A 15,014-nucleotide genomic window follows, 5' to 3' on the forward strand; every position below is an offset into this window, starting at 1 on the left:
CAGTTAAACAGGACGGGAAGACAAGAGGTAATTTTGAGAGTGAAGAAGAGAACAGAGGTGCAGGAAAGGGATTTGAACACAGGGGCCTGCAGCAGACTGCTCAGAATAGCAGGGAGCAGGCACACAGTCAGGTCTCAAAAGTATCAGGATGGCCAACAGACTGGAAAGGTTTGCAGAGCTTGCTGAATCCAGACAACAAAAAATTCCACAGCTGGAACCAATACTGGAGAAAAGGACCTGCTCCAGAAGGACACAAAGGGCAGGGAGAATTTTTTATTATATCCTTTCTTACTGCAACTTTTTTCTAACTTTTTTTTTTTTTAATAATTAAAAACCTAAGCCTCTCATCTGTAACTGTTGGCCTAACCACATTCTTCTGCCAGCTTCCCAGGTCCTTTCTTCTCTGAGGTTAGCAAAGGTTTTGTCAGTTGTCTCTGACAACTCAGCAAAATTTTAAAGTTATTATTTGATTATACTGTTTTAGTAAAAGGGACAAGATACAAAGTCAGTGCCATAAATTTACGCTGCCATGTCTAGGGAAGAACTGCAGTTAACTTGTGGCAAGAAGCAACATCCTAAGATGAAAGGCATCAGTAAAGATCAGCTGTTACCATTTTTCAGTGACAAACCTTCCAGTGTTGTTTTCCATAAGCATATACTAGAACACTAATATATTCAGAGCACTCATAGCAAAGGAATTTAATAGTATTAGACACAGACCTTATACTTACTGTGTACTTCTGCTATGGAAACCTAGCTATTTCCTGCTATGGGCACATGTGAATAGTATGAGCACGAGATACGGGTGTCCAGTGACACCACAGGCAGTCCAGACACAACTCCTTCTCTACCACGGCTTGCCAGAGGAGAAGTGGGGAGGGAATGAATTGTGAGCTGCCAATTGATGGTGCCCTGTGCTGTTGGGAAGTCAGGGCTGGTCTGGCGTTGCTTCCCCGAGATCTGCCATTCAAGTCCACTGTGGGAAGATGAAGGGATGCAGGATTTCAGTTCTGTGTCAGCAGGAACCAGGCCTAAATCAAACTGTTTGGAGTGGGAGGAGAGGAGGTTACTCCTCGGGAGCAAAGAGCTAGGCAGGCAAAATGCCTTTTTTCCCTCATTACGCTCTACCTCAGCGTTTCCATTCCTTCCTCTTGATGGATCTGATGCCTTCCTACCCAGCTGGGTGCATCTGCTGTCACCTGCGATGAACATCTGCAGGCGAAGTCTTCTTTGATATATATGTCACAACATCATACTTGAAGCCAGCTTGGAGCCCGAGAGCTGCGTCTGAGTAGCCCAGTGCAGAAAGTAGCCACTTGCGCCTTCAGCAAGATTTTCTGGAAGTTGTGTCATTCTGATAGTGGTAGCTCCTTTTGTTGAAATGGTGCGATGAGATGTTTCTAAACCACCTTGTGCTTGACAAAGTCGATGACGGCCCTCCACACACACTGTCTGAATATGATTCTGTTTGTATACATATAGGACAATGAATGTAGTTATAGTCCAGTAGGAAAGCACTGTTGGCTCCATTTGCTCTGCAGAAAGCTCTTGGGGTCCAGCCTCTTGGTGAGGGTGTCACAAAGAAATATTGAAATGAGAAAATATTGTACAGGAAAAGCCAGTGGAAAAATGACATTTCACAGAAAGCCAGAGTGAGTTTCAGCAAGCATTTCTCATTTCCCTGAACTGCTTTTTGACTTTGTTGCAGTGAAGTTAGGTGTCGAGACAAGATCCCACCAGGTGGGACTGCACAGATTGCGCTGCGCTCCCACATGTCACAATTCTCAACTTCCATCTCTAAAGGACACAACTCCTCTTGGGATTTTTGCTCTTTGAGACTGGAAAAGAAATGTTAAAGAGAATAGTGTTAGTCAGCAATTAAAGAACATCCCACTCCACTCTGAAATGAATGATGCTGTAATGAGTTTGCCTCTTGGATTCCTACAGGTGCGACAGCTGAGATTAGCCCAAGCCCTTTCCATTCCAGCAAAACTTTCGCTGCATCACCTTCTCATACACAATGCACCCACATTACTACATCTCTCTCCACCACCTGTCCCCCCATAGCGGCTCCTCACTCATTTCTTCTTCCTCTCTTTACATTGCTTGTCTTGCATTACTCCATCTCAGTTTCCCCACTGATCAATGTCTCTCATTCTTTTTGCCCTCACTCACCCGACCACAACCCGTCTTTGGAGGGATGTCTGCCCACTGCATGCCTGCCCTTTCCCTGTCCATGGAGAAGGTGGTACAGGTACACATGCACTGCACCTCTGCTCTCCCAGCTGCACCTGTGCCTAGTTCATGCAGGCCCATGATCTGTCAGAGAGCAGTGCATCCATACAGACATTCCCAGTCCCTCCTGGGCCCTGAGCACCTCCTAGTTCCTGGTCGGGGCATCAGGGACATCGATCACCTGAGGAGGAGCAGCTGAAGTGACATGTCCCAGGTACAGGGGACACTGCTATCTGAGTAGGCACCTGAGCCTGCTCCCTAGGCCATCAACCCACAGGAGGAGAAGCTCAGCAGCTCTGAGCTCTCTCCAGCCTCCCAGGGCTCTCTAGTAGGGGTTCTTTGCTTTATCCTGTGAGTTTCATGCTGAGAGGCAGATGAGTAGGTCACTTAGAGTCATGCTTTTAATCTTCATCTACTGGCAATACTTATCTATACCCAATTTCACGCTGCAATGCATCTTGCTGTGCCTCTGAATCTCTTTCTACCTGCATCTTTCCCATCCCATACCACTGTGTAAGCAGTAAAATTTTGCAAGGCACAGATCAGAGGATATGCTCATCATATTAGAACAATCAGTGTTATGTTGGAATCTACTAATACTTATTGACTTGAATGAAATCTCTCCAAAGAAACAGTCAGTAAGAAATGAATGCCATAGCACCCAATCTTCAGGAAAAGTTGCATGACAGAACTCAAGAGTCACATTTCTCAGCACAAGGCACAATGCTACCTAACTTTTGGAGGTTCCTTTATGACTGGAATGAATCTATAAATTAGGACTTCCTAAACTACTGCCCACTGAGCAGATGCCCTAGTGGATAAATAAATCTCCCCAAGACATGTCTTAAATTGTTGGGAATGTACTGGGAAACCTAGTGAAAAAGTGGAAGCTAAAGAGACTGCCAAAGCTATTTGATGAGCATATGAAAATTACAAATTGCACAGTTTCACTGCTGCACCATAATGAAAGAAGAAATGAGACCTAACAATTTATACTCTACTGTACTGGAATTCACTGGCTACCACAGGACAACCTGTTTACAGTAAGATTGAACCTAGAGAAGATGCAAAGACATTCCTAACTGAATGTAAGAAATCAGCAGTGTTCCTCTTCAATGACTTATTTTAAGTTGTAAAACAAAACGGATGAGTGCTACATAAAGATCTGCGGCCTGTGATCACTCTTTTCCTAGATTTATTTTTGGCAGGAGGTTCTGACACCTGAACAAGGGCCATGAGGTTTCTTCCACTAATTGATCACATTGAAACTCATGGATAAAAATAACGAAGAAGGTATCACACTTTTAGGCTGTCAAATTTCCTTCTGCACTAGAATGTTAGAAATTTGAGTCTCCAACTCACAATGCAGCTTTGAAAGTAAAAATTGTTGTGAGATACTGGTATTCTCTTTTTCTCTGTCTGCTAACACAAAGCCTGATGGAGGAGAAGTCATCTCTTAAGGGCTGGCAGAGAGTGAGGCACCTGCCTGATCTCTTTCTCAAGATTATTCTATTTTCAGCATGCCAGAATCTCCTCTTCTCCTTGGGAAATGTCAGCAGTGCAGCACCTTGACCACGCTGCATTGCTGAGCAGGACATTCTGTATCCAGTGACTGCTTTCACTCTGCCTCTTCTGTTTTTGATTGTGCTGTGCTTTGCTTTCAGCTGCAGTGCTTTTCTGCAGCGCTGAGCATTAGGAGCACTGGGAGAAAGTTAGTACTGGGCAGGATCTATGTAATTTTTCTTTTTGCATTAAAGCATTGTTGCTTCTTTCAGCAGATCCTTTACCAAGAGCTAGCATTCAAATAACTGCTTTTCATGATATACCTTAAGTATTTCAGAAAGACAGCAAAGGAAATACTGTGTAGCCCAGAAGCTTTTCATAAACACTTATATGAGTGGCTAGATGATTAAACACTTTGCAGGATTTTCCTGTCCTATGGCTTTCAAGGACAGACTACCTGCAAGCTTTAATTAACATCATTATTGGTCTCTAGAAAGAACCATTAGAGGATATGGTTACAAATGATAATCATACACAGCCACTCTCACTGGCAAAGAAGGAATGAACTTTTCCCCTCTTAGTCTCTTTCACATGTATTGTCTTCTGATCTCTTTTCCTTTTGCAACATATTCAAATCTAATCCAAGTGGCCAAGGTCTTTCCTTTCTAAACCTGTATGGGAAATTCGTTGTGATCAACATCACACGTTCTGTCATAGCTGCCATTGCTATCAATCATTTTTTCTTGCTTAAAATATATGCATTTTAATAGCATCTGTGGAAAAGCAGGGAATTTTTGGTTCATGAGAACTGGAAAAAGAAAACTTACAGTTTTCAAATGAAATGTTAAATGTTAAATATGTCTTATTTTTCTTCACATTTACCAAAAGGTTTTAATTACTGTTCACTCCAGCAGGACTTGCCAAATTTACACTGTCATTCATTTTATTGGCACTGAATTGTTTAATGCCAAGCACTGAGCAGTTTGCTCTTCAACCCTGTTGAACACCTATATTCGTGATGGGCCTGATAAATTAGCAATCACCTTAATTGTACAACCCAACTAAAAGAAAAATAGACAAGTGCACTAGGTGTAGTCTGTAAGGACAGCTCACAGGTGGGTACACTTTTGAAGAACCTTTGTAAATAGAATTTTAAAGAAAAAGACAAACCCCTAAGTCTGCAACCATATGATGAATTTTGCTAAATTTTAGGTATCTCTCTAAATATAATTTAATACCAATTTCTTGCCATGATATTTTTAACTCTCAGTTATATGACAAAGCTTGAGAAAACAAACAGTAAAAAGAGCTCAGTTGACAGTTGAATTCCCATTTAACAACAGCTTGTTCCTTTCTGAGCAGTAATCTGCACCTATATTCGCACTGCACGCTACTAGCAATTGGTTCCAGAGACTTCTGCCTATGCAGGAAATATGAAAGGTCCTTTTAATAGCCTTTTAATAGGTTCATTTTAATAGCTTTCTAGATATGCCGGCGAGAGTAGTTCATTTACTGGATGGATACATCTAAGCCAGACCAATTCTTGTGGAAATCTCCCAGTCCTCCCATGTAAGCAAGTTTCCTTGCCTCCTCATCAGATGATTACAGGCCTTGTTTGCCTGTGAGGGTGGAGTTCACAATCTGTAATCCCAGAGCAAGGAGAACAGACAGGAAATATCTACTTTTTGGAGTGTGTGTCAGGAACACAGCATCTCAGTGAATTCCTAAACATTTCTGTCGAGATACAGAGGAAAGGTCTGAAGAATTTGCTGGTATGTGTTTATATTGAATCATTCAAGCAGATACCAGATGCCCTTAAACTACTCTGTGCCTGGTTAGTTCCTTTGCCTTATGCTGAAGTTACAGCCATCTCACTCAATGCACGTCAACTGCTAGTGCTCATAAGTTTAGACCACAAATCAAATGGATTCATTTTTTTTGCAGCGCCTAGTTGCCAGATAGTTTAGATGCACACAATGTGAAGTTCCTAGACAATGCAAAATAGCAACTGTGATCCACGAGTCTTCTGCTCACAACCAACTACAGTCCCTGGAAATATGCCCTCACGTACGCGTCATTGCTTCAACGCTGCTCAGATCCTTCCAGCAAGAGACAAGAAACACCTTCCTTGCTTGTAAAGGACTGAGAAGGATCTTTCTACATCCCTCCTTTCTTCCCCAGTAATATTTCTTAGATATTTTTAGAGCAACAAATCATGTATTAAAAAAACCCAAACTAATTTCAATTGAGTTTTCCTCCTCTGGCACACATGTATCCATTTTCAAGTATACTTCATTTGCTGATTATCTCCTATCTAGTCAAAACATGGACAGTATCGATCCTTTCATTTTATTTAAATGAAAAATGCATAGTGAAGTCCTCATAGCCATACTTCATAGAAAACAAGATTAAGCTCGCTCATGAAGAAACACTACTACTTTTCAGAAAATTAGGAACCAAGCTGTATGCCTGCAAATTCCTCATTGGCTATTTGGGAACTCTAATATGTTACTTTATTTTCAGACTAGCCTTTCTGAAAGTCTTCTCCAAGCTAAGGCAGGATGTGAAAGTAACAACATTAATTGGTCCATCTTGTAGTACTGTCAGTAACACAGTTGATACCTGCAAGAGGCTACTGAAAGGTTTGGATCTACTTATGCACAGTTTCCGGACAGTGAACCACACATTCTCAGCACTCCTTATCTGACAGCCTGGATTTTAAGATGAACATGTCTGTTCATTCTCTGTGGGCTACTCTGTTAAGCAAGTATACCACATTACTTGCATGGTCCTTCCTTCTAGTCCTGTGGAGATCTTAGTTCTGGTTATCTTTTACTGTCTTTGTTACTTCATAGCCCTGTTGATGAGCTGATCTAAAAAATCTGTTTGCTGATGTACTGTATTGTTCAGGCAGTGGGGAGGAGTTATGGAGACGGGCAAGTGCAGAACAATTCCTCTTCTCCATTTTATGGGCTGTCTCACATAGGAATTGTTACCATTGTCTGAGTCTAAGAGGAATTTCAAAAAATGTTTCAGTTTCTAACACTGGCTTGTGTGTAGACAGAGCAGATGTTACACCCAAGCCCTCCATCCAAAGAGGACTGCTGAGTGACTGTCAACACCTGGAGACCCCTCAACTCACTGTCCTGCATCCAAGTTCTCTAAGTGCCTTAACTGATCGAGATTCCCTCCTTAATTCTCTTGTCAAATTATTTATAGTAGATATAGCCACATAGTTGGTAAGATATAAAAATTTTCTAATTATATCTAGTCAAATCAAATGACAATTATGTCTTTAGATAAGTCTGCCAAACAATGCTTTGCCAAAGAAGGTTGGCCAAAAATGCTTTGACCGAAGAAAGAGGAAGAATCCAGAGCATCTGCATACCAGACTCTATAAAATCTCCTTGGGACTATTTTGCCCTGCTCTCACTGAAAGTTTCAAGGTAAGTGTATGGGTTCTGTAGGATTGCAGAGACTGAGCATGTCTTTATATCGCATGTCTCACTGCATTCTGGTTGCTTCTGATAACCAGAAAGGAGGGCTTCTAATAGCTAAAATTTTCTATCTGCTTCCATGGCATCTTTTTATTTCCAACTTAACATTTACCTCTGGAATACTAAGGAACAAAAAGAAGAAAGTTACCAGCTTGTCAATATACTAGTGACTGACTTAGAGCCTCTGATGTCATAAGAGGGAGCACCCTAAGTTACTGACTGTTAGCCAAATTACCTTGCAGAAAAGATTGGACTGAGCCTGGTATGATGTATACAGTGTGAAAGTAAGTAAATTAACTTTCCACAGATCATGGCCAATGTAAGGACGTCTTGGAGACTCATTGCTGACAAGGGCAACAGAAGAGACATTTTTGCTTTAGGTTTAGTTCTTCAGGATATCAATAGTAAAATGGCAAAAGACGCACCAGTATGATAATACTGCAAAATTATAATCAACATTAAAGATTCTGTTCATAATTAGAAGACTAAAATTATTGAGAATGCTGTCTCATTCTCAAGTGGGATGTAAGTACTTAGGTGTTCAAATCAAAACTAACTTTCAAAAAATGTTATTGAAAATTACATACTAGTTTAAATACTGAAAAGATAGAAACTATAGAAGATTTCATCATCAGCACAGAAAACTATTGTCTAACTGATGGGAAGTGTCTTCTTTCCCCCTCAGTCTTCTGCTGACGTGTCTTCAGTGCAGACATGACGTCTCCGGATGCTGAGATGGCTGTCTTCGGGGAGGCGGCTCCTTACCTCCGAAAGTCAGAAAAGGAGAGAATTGAGGCCCAGAACAAGCCGTTCGATGCAAAGTCATCCGTCTTTGTGGTGCATCCTAAGGAATCCTTTGTGAAAGGGACAATCCAGAGCAGGGAATCAGGGAAGGTCACTGTCCAGACTGAAGGTGGAGAGGTGAGGAAAATGCAAGGCTTGAGAACATAATTTAATTCCTACTCTGGGGTCTTAGCTGACATATATTGGTCTCTCTTCCTTGGCAGACCCTGACTGTGAAGGAAGATCAAATCTTCTCCATGAACCCTCCCAAATATGATAAAATCGAGGACATGGCCATGATGACCCACCTCCACGAACCCGCTGTGCTGTACAACCTCAAAGAGCGTTATGCAGCCTGGATGATCTACGTAAGTACCAGCAGCAGTCTTCCTTTGGGTAGTGAGGAGGACCTGCTCTGCCAGGCTAAGTGGAAGCCAACGTGGTGTCTCTCTTCCTCGCAGACCTACTCAGGTCTCTTCTGCGTCACTGTCAACCCCTACAAGTGGCTGCCGGTGTACAACCCGGAGGTGGTGTTGGCCTACCGAGGCAAGAAGCGCCAGGAGGCCCCTCCACACATCTTCTCCATCTCTGACAATGCCTATCAGTTCATGTTAAATGGTGAGTTGCTTCATATCGCTTCAAATGATATTGTATTGTGCACTTCAGGAAAAATCTTCCTTTTCTCTGCAGATAATCTTTGAACTTATGGAGTCATGTTTACATCATATATGTCAGCTGAGGAACTAGAATTCCCATCTTTAAATAAGATAAATAGCACGGAAAGCACACCGGGAATGTTGTAGAGGGAAGTCTAGAAATTAGATTTTGTAATTGCGGAGTAAAAGTCTGATGGAAAGCAGAATTAGCAATGCTGCAGATGTGTTGGTGCTCTATCTTAACAAAAAGCATGGAACCAAACATTCCTAACATAATATCACCATCAGAAAGTAAGAAAGAATCCCTACAAATTGAAATCCCAAATCCAGATGAAGTTCCAAATGCACTATCAGAGCTTTTTTACTTCCCTAGAACCCCAAATGATAAAGGATTGTCAGCTGAGACAGAGAGACAGAGCTTAAAAGGCAGGAGATAAAATGGAAAAGGGAAGACTGGCAGAAGGGTTAGCTACAAAATGGCTCTTAACTCTCAAGAATAAGATCTCAGACTGACAGTGAAACAATGCTACAGAAATTTTGGTTCAGTGCTCATTAGAGCAGAAGCAAAAAAAAAGACCTTTAGGAATTACTTGGAAAAAAAAAAAAAGAGAACTAAAAGAGCAAAAAGAGCAATAGTTCCATGCTATCATATTCCGTTAAAAATTGGAACATTGACATCCTGAATAATGCAGTCAGTTCTAGTTTTCTCACATTAAAAAAAAGGAGATAGCGGACCTGGAGAAATTCACTGAGGGACAAAACATTACTCGTAGGCATGAAAGAAATCCAGTATGAATAGCTAGGTAAGGACACTTTGACGATGGAGAAGAGAAAACTGAGGGGATATATGACAGAACTTTATGAAATCAAGAGTTATATAGAAATCAAGGGTTGTATAGAAAGTCGAATCAGAATTCATTCTTTCCTTCTGCAAAATGTTTGAACAGCTAGGAAGCATCAAAACAACTATAAGTTGAAACATTTTAAAAAAGCAAAGAGAATTAGAAATGCAACATACTTAAGTCCTGGATATTCCTTATAAAAGAAAATGACATGTCCTAAAGATCTATTTCAATGACTAAAGTAAGGAGATTAATTCAAGCAGAGCCTCCACAAACCATTACGTACAATTATTCCATGCCTGGCTATAAATATCCTTGAATTCAGGAAGGCCTATGGTCTGATCTCATAAGGCTCTTGAGCACCCAGAAAGTGTCATTTCACTTTATTTTACATATTTTAGTCACTTTGTTCATAATGACATTACGAAATAATAATAATTGGGTTTGGTTCTTTCTTATATACAGAAATATTGAGCTGGACTTAAAGATTATTACCTTAAAAAGAAGCTAGTATATTTTATCTTACAACCATAACCAAATAATGCTTCATTTATTATTGGGGGAAGTTAAAAAAATCCTGAAAGGGATTAAGTGTTACATTACCAGGGCATTTTAATTGGGAATTGGCTATCTGGTGTTCCTGCACTCTTAATGAAGCTTCAGTTCACAGGTAGTTTGTCTCATAGATTTTGATTTATCTGTAATTAAGAAGCACTGAGAAAGCTCTTCCTGTCTTTTCACAGATCGCGAGAACCAGTCAATCCTGATCACGTATGTACACCCCCTGCTCGGGTCCCCGCAGGGCTGCCCAATGCCAGGGGACCTCCTGCCTGACCACACGCTCTCTGCTTCTCTCTTTGGCTTGACAGCGGAGAATCTGGTGCAGGGAAGACTGTGAACACAAAGCGTGTCATCCAGTACTTTGCAACAATTGCAGCGAGCGGGGAGAAGAAGAAGGAAGACCAACCTGGCAAAATGCAGGTAAATTAACAGATGCTGGCTTGAATCAAGGCTTTCCTCTGTTCCTCACGTGATTTTTGGAAAGGGTAACCAGCAATAATTATCATCCTGCAGGGAACGCTTGAGGATCAAATCATCAGCGCCAACCCACTGCTGGAGGCCTTTGGAAACGCCAAGACCGTGAGGAACGACAACTCCTCACGCTTTGTAAGTTGTTGCTTTGGACAAAATCCCACCTCATTATAGCAGTAGCGATGGGCTAATATCTCCCTCTCTTTACAAGATAAATGATGCCCCAGCAGTATTCCACATAAAGGAGATGCCAAAAGAACCCATCCAGGCTGAAATGCTGCTTCTTCTCCTTAACAGGGCAAATTCATCAGAATCCACTTTGGGGCCACAGGCAAACTGGCTTCTGCTGACATTGAAACTTGTAAGAGACTATCCAGGCCTTTTTCCACTCCTTCCCAAATTCCCCCCTCCATGTACGTCCCTGTGACTACCTCTTTCTACCTTCCATGACAGATCTGCTGGAGAAGTCCAGAGTCACTTTCCAGCTCAAGGCAGAAAGAAGCTACCACATATTTTATCAGGTCACCTCCAACAAGAAGCCAGAGTTAATTGGTAGGAAAGATCATTATGTCTTTTTGAGGATGATAGATGAGCAACAGTTCCCTCTGTTACCTGGATGGCAAAACTAAGCCTGTGCCTTGTCTCTTCCTGCTTTCAGACATGCTCCTCATTACCACCAATCCTTATGATTTCCACTTTGTGAGTCAAGGTGAGGTCACTGTTCCCAGCATTGATGACCAGGAGGAGCTCATGGCTACAGATGTAAGTACTATAGAGAAAATTTTTTCAATGAGATTGTTTAAGGTTGTTGGGCAATATATTTACATCATTGTTTCGTCTGCAGAGCGCCATTGACATCCTGGGCTTCACTGCTGATGAAAAGACCGCCATCTACAAGCTGACCGGGGCTGTCATGCACTACGGGAACCTGAAGTTCAAGCAGAAGCAACGAGAGGAGCAGGCAGAGCCAGATGGCACAGAAGGTCCTTAGCAACTGACCTTTAAATAAAGAAATAAGTTTTTGGAAGATACGTTTTTTAGACAGGAACAAAGCTATAGCTTAATCCAGTGAAAACTACATAATGTTTCTTTTACTGTCCATGAAGCTATGAACCTGATTCTCTGATCCCTGACGTATCTTAATGAATGATGCACCTTCAGTTACCTTTTGATGGGCTAGTTAAATACATTTTTCCATTTAGCACACAGAGGGTTTTGATAAGCTCTTTTTGAAGAGACACCTTCCCTAGTTTCAAAGACAGGCTCTAAACTCAGCTGGGGCATGTACATAATTCTCCTATTGTCAGTGCAGACTGTGGCCTATTTAAATATAAGAGCTTTCTTAGATACTCTCTAAGATGCCAAGTTGTAATCTTCATGTATTTTCAAAGTGAAAGTTATTGAAAGCATTTTTTCAGTTCATAAATTCAGTTAAAATGTTCAAGGAAAGTTTTTTTACTGATAACTACTTTCAAAAAAAATATCAATATTGACTTTCACAGCTTTTCTCTATTCAATGTGTTGCTGTGATGCTAGAATAAAAGATTTGCAGTCAAGCATTTTGAACATGGGTGTCATTTCTGAGACACCATCCATTGATCAATTTCTATCCCTGGTCTAATGATATTTTTTTTCTTTGTCTCTCTTGATTTTCAGTTGCTGACAAGGCTGCCTACCTGATGGGCCTGAACTCAGCTGAATTGCTCAAAGCCCTGTGTTATCCCCGAGTCAAGGTTGGGAATGAATATGTGACCAAAGGTCAAACTGTGGAGCAGGTAAAATAATTGGTTACTAGGAATACATGGTTATACCTCAGAATTTCTCTTAAGACAGCCAAAATTCCATAAAATTTCTCTGTGCAGGAACTTTTGTGAATTTCCTCTTTGCTTTAGGTGAACAATGCCGTTGGTGCTCTGGCAAAGGCTGTCTATGAGAAGATGTTCCTGTGGATGGTTGTTCGCATCAACCAACAGCTGGATACCAAGCAACCCAGACAGTACTTCATTGGTGTCCTGGACATTGCTGGCTTTGAGATCTTTGATGTAAGGAACAAGGATTGGGTACCATAGTCAGGGGAGGGCCAGGGATGGGTTATGTGGACCCAAAGACACACTTCTTTTTAAGAAGATTCAGAAGTTTATCCTCCTCATCTGCAGTTCTCTAGAAAACCCTCCCTCCTCTCTGTCACAGCCTCAAATGTCTTTACTAACAAACACCTGGATTCTACCATTGTCAACAGGTAGAAGAAAGCTCTGCTTTCTGACAAATGGTCCCAGAGGCGCTTGAGCTTGAAAGCTCCCAGGCTTTGCAAAGAGACAGCTCTAGGACTAAGGCTTACACAGATATGGGCCAAATGTGTGGATGCTCTTGGAAGAGCCAAGGAAAGGGTAGAGCTACCAAAATGTCACAGCATGTGAATGCAGTGATGATGCTAGGAGTTCTGTGTCAGAGCAGAGAAACCCCCGGACTGCTGATCTGAGTGCAGAGAAATTTCTGAGTGCGACACTGAGGAGGCGTCCACCCTCTGCGAAGTCAAAGAGCTGAGACACCAACACTATGCTGCAGCTAAGGTTACTGAAGGATTTGCTTTTGAGTAGCACAGTAAAAAAGAAATGTTATTTTTAGCTTGATTTCAAAATCAATGAAAATAATAACAATAATAAAACCCTTTGAGGACAGTAATTTTTACACTGGAAGTCCTGGTAAGGAAGCACACACTGCTACAGCATGGTTAGGAGTGGTGTTTCAGCTGGGGAACTTCCAACAGCACTAGGAGAATGCTAGCAAAACGCTGTGCTGTTGGGCACACCTTGAGAACTTGTGCACCTCTCCTTGCTTTGGGCAGTTCAACAGCTTTGAGCAGCTCTGCATCAACTTCACCAATGAGAAACTGCAACAGTTCTTCAACCACCACATGTTCGTGCTGGAGCAGGAGGAGTACAAGAAGGAAGGCATTGAATGGACATTCATTGACTTTGGGATGGACCTGGCTGCCTGCATTGAGCTCATTGAGAAGGTATCCTTCCTCTTCAGGTGCACTAATGTTGGAATTCTCTCATTATTCAGTGATACATAAATAATTTGTTTATGCCAATTAAAATGATAAATTTCAGTTATTAACGTGCTCTATATTTCTGTAATTTCTAATGTTACAGCAATGGTTAAAGGTAGTTTCAGAAGTAAAGATGAAAGGCTGAAAAAAGATGAACATCAACAACCTCATCTTCTATTTTTTTTCACAGTTTTCTGTCCTAAGACTAGCTTCTTTCCAACCAAAGTATCTGTTTCTTTCTCTTGTCTGTTGTAATGTCTTCCAGCCCATGGGCATCTTCTCCATCCTGGAAGAGGAGTGCATGTTCCCCAAGGCAACTGACACCTCTTTCAAGAACAAGCTCTATGACCAGCATCTGGGCAAGTCCAGCAACTTCCAGAAGCCCAAGCCTGCCAAAGGCAAGGTTGAGGCCCACTTCTCCCTGGTGCACTATGCTGGCACGGTGGACTACAACATCACTGGCTGGCTGGAGAAGAACAAGGACCCCCTGAATGAAACTGTCATTGGGTTGTACCAGAAATCATCCGTGAAGACACTGGCCTTACTCTTTGCCAACTATGGTGGAGCAGATGCAGGTCAGCTCTAGGAAAATTCTGTCTTCAATGTGGGAAAATGTTGACAGGAAATCAAAGAGGAAAACCTATGTTTAAAAATATGTTTCCGTTCCATAGTTTGAAGTTTAGCATCTTTATTTTAATATTGTTTTCTCCTTCTTTACTTTACAGACAGTGGCGGCAAAAAGGGTGGCAAGAAGAAGGGTTCTTCTTTCCAGACTGTCTCAGCTCTTTTTCGGGTACATATGCATTTCCTCAATTTGTCACTTTTTACCTCATGAAAGGGAATTTAAAATGTTAAAAATGACGTTTTAATTCTTGAAGTCTTACAACAAGAATATGAAGAAGATTCTGTATTATAAGTAAATTTTATTTCCATGTAAATGGTGAACTAGTTTCTTCTCTTTTTCAACATGGAAATATATTTTCTCATTAATATATGAAATGAAATATATGAATATATATTCATATATGAAATATATGAATATATATTAATATATGAAATGAAAAATCTTTCAAATGAGATCATTCAGATCTTTTGTCCACCTCGATTTTTTAAGCTGAATATGACATTGAAATAAGTCAATTTCTTTGAGCTATTGCACAGTCTATAACATTTGACTGATAGCTTTTGTACTTCTGAATATTTTCAATACTGCTACTATGCAGAATTCATGAGTAATGGAGCAGTAATAAGAAATAAGCTTTTGTACATTACTATGGAAATGATGCAATCTAGTTTAAATCTGACAAACTGTTATCTCCTTTTAATGGAGGAAATACATGCAGCTGCAGGGATGTGGATCTTTCATGTATTGATCTAAACTTTATTTTGTAATCTCACAGGAGAATTTAAACAA

General features: G+C 41.0%; 1 protein-coding gene across 1 annotated transcript; it reads left to right on the plus strand.

Annotated features, from left to right (window-relative positions):
- Positions 1-7,970: 7,970 nt before the first annotated feature.
- Positions 7,971-14,393, plus strand: LOC104296024 (myosin heavy chain, skeletal muscle, adult-like; the record flags this gene model as incomplete). The annotated part of the gene is made up of 15 exons (XM_009895846.1): positions 7,971-8,156; positions 8,243-8,386; positions 8,480-8,636; positions 10,260-10,287; positions 10,386-10,497; positions 10,591-10,683; positions 10,846-10,909; positions 11,002-11,100; positions 11,207-11,310; positions 11,393-11,531; positions 12,205-12,323; positions 12,441-12,590; positions 13,394-13,564; positions 13,866-14,175; positions 14,326-14,393. Coding segments are annotated over exons 1-15 (1,944 nt in total), but the record flags the coding sequence as incomplete, so codon positions are not given.
- Between the last annotated feature and the right edge of the window lie 621 nt (positions 14,394-15,014).

The sequence above is a fragment of the Charadrius vociferus genome, unplaced genomic scaffold (assembly GCF_000708025.1).
Source record: "Charadrius vociferus isolate BGI_N301 unplaced genomic scaffold, ASM70802v2 scaffold3182, whole genome shotgun sequence".
NCBI classification, from domain to species: Eukaryota; Metazoa; Chordata; class Aves; order Charadriiformes; family Charadriidae; genus Charadrius; species Charadrius vociferus.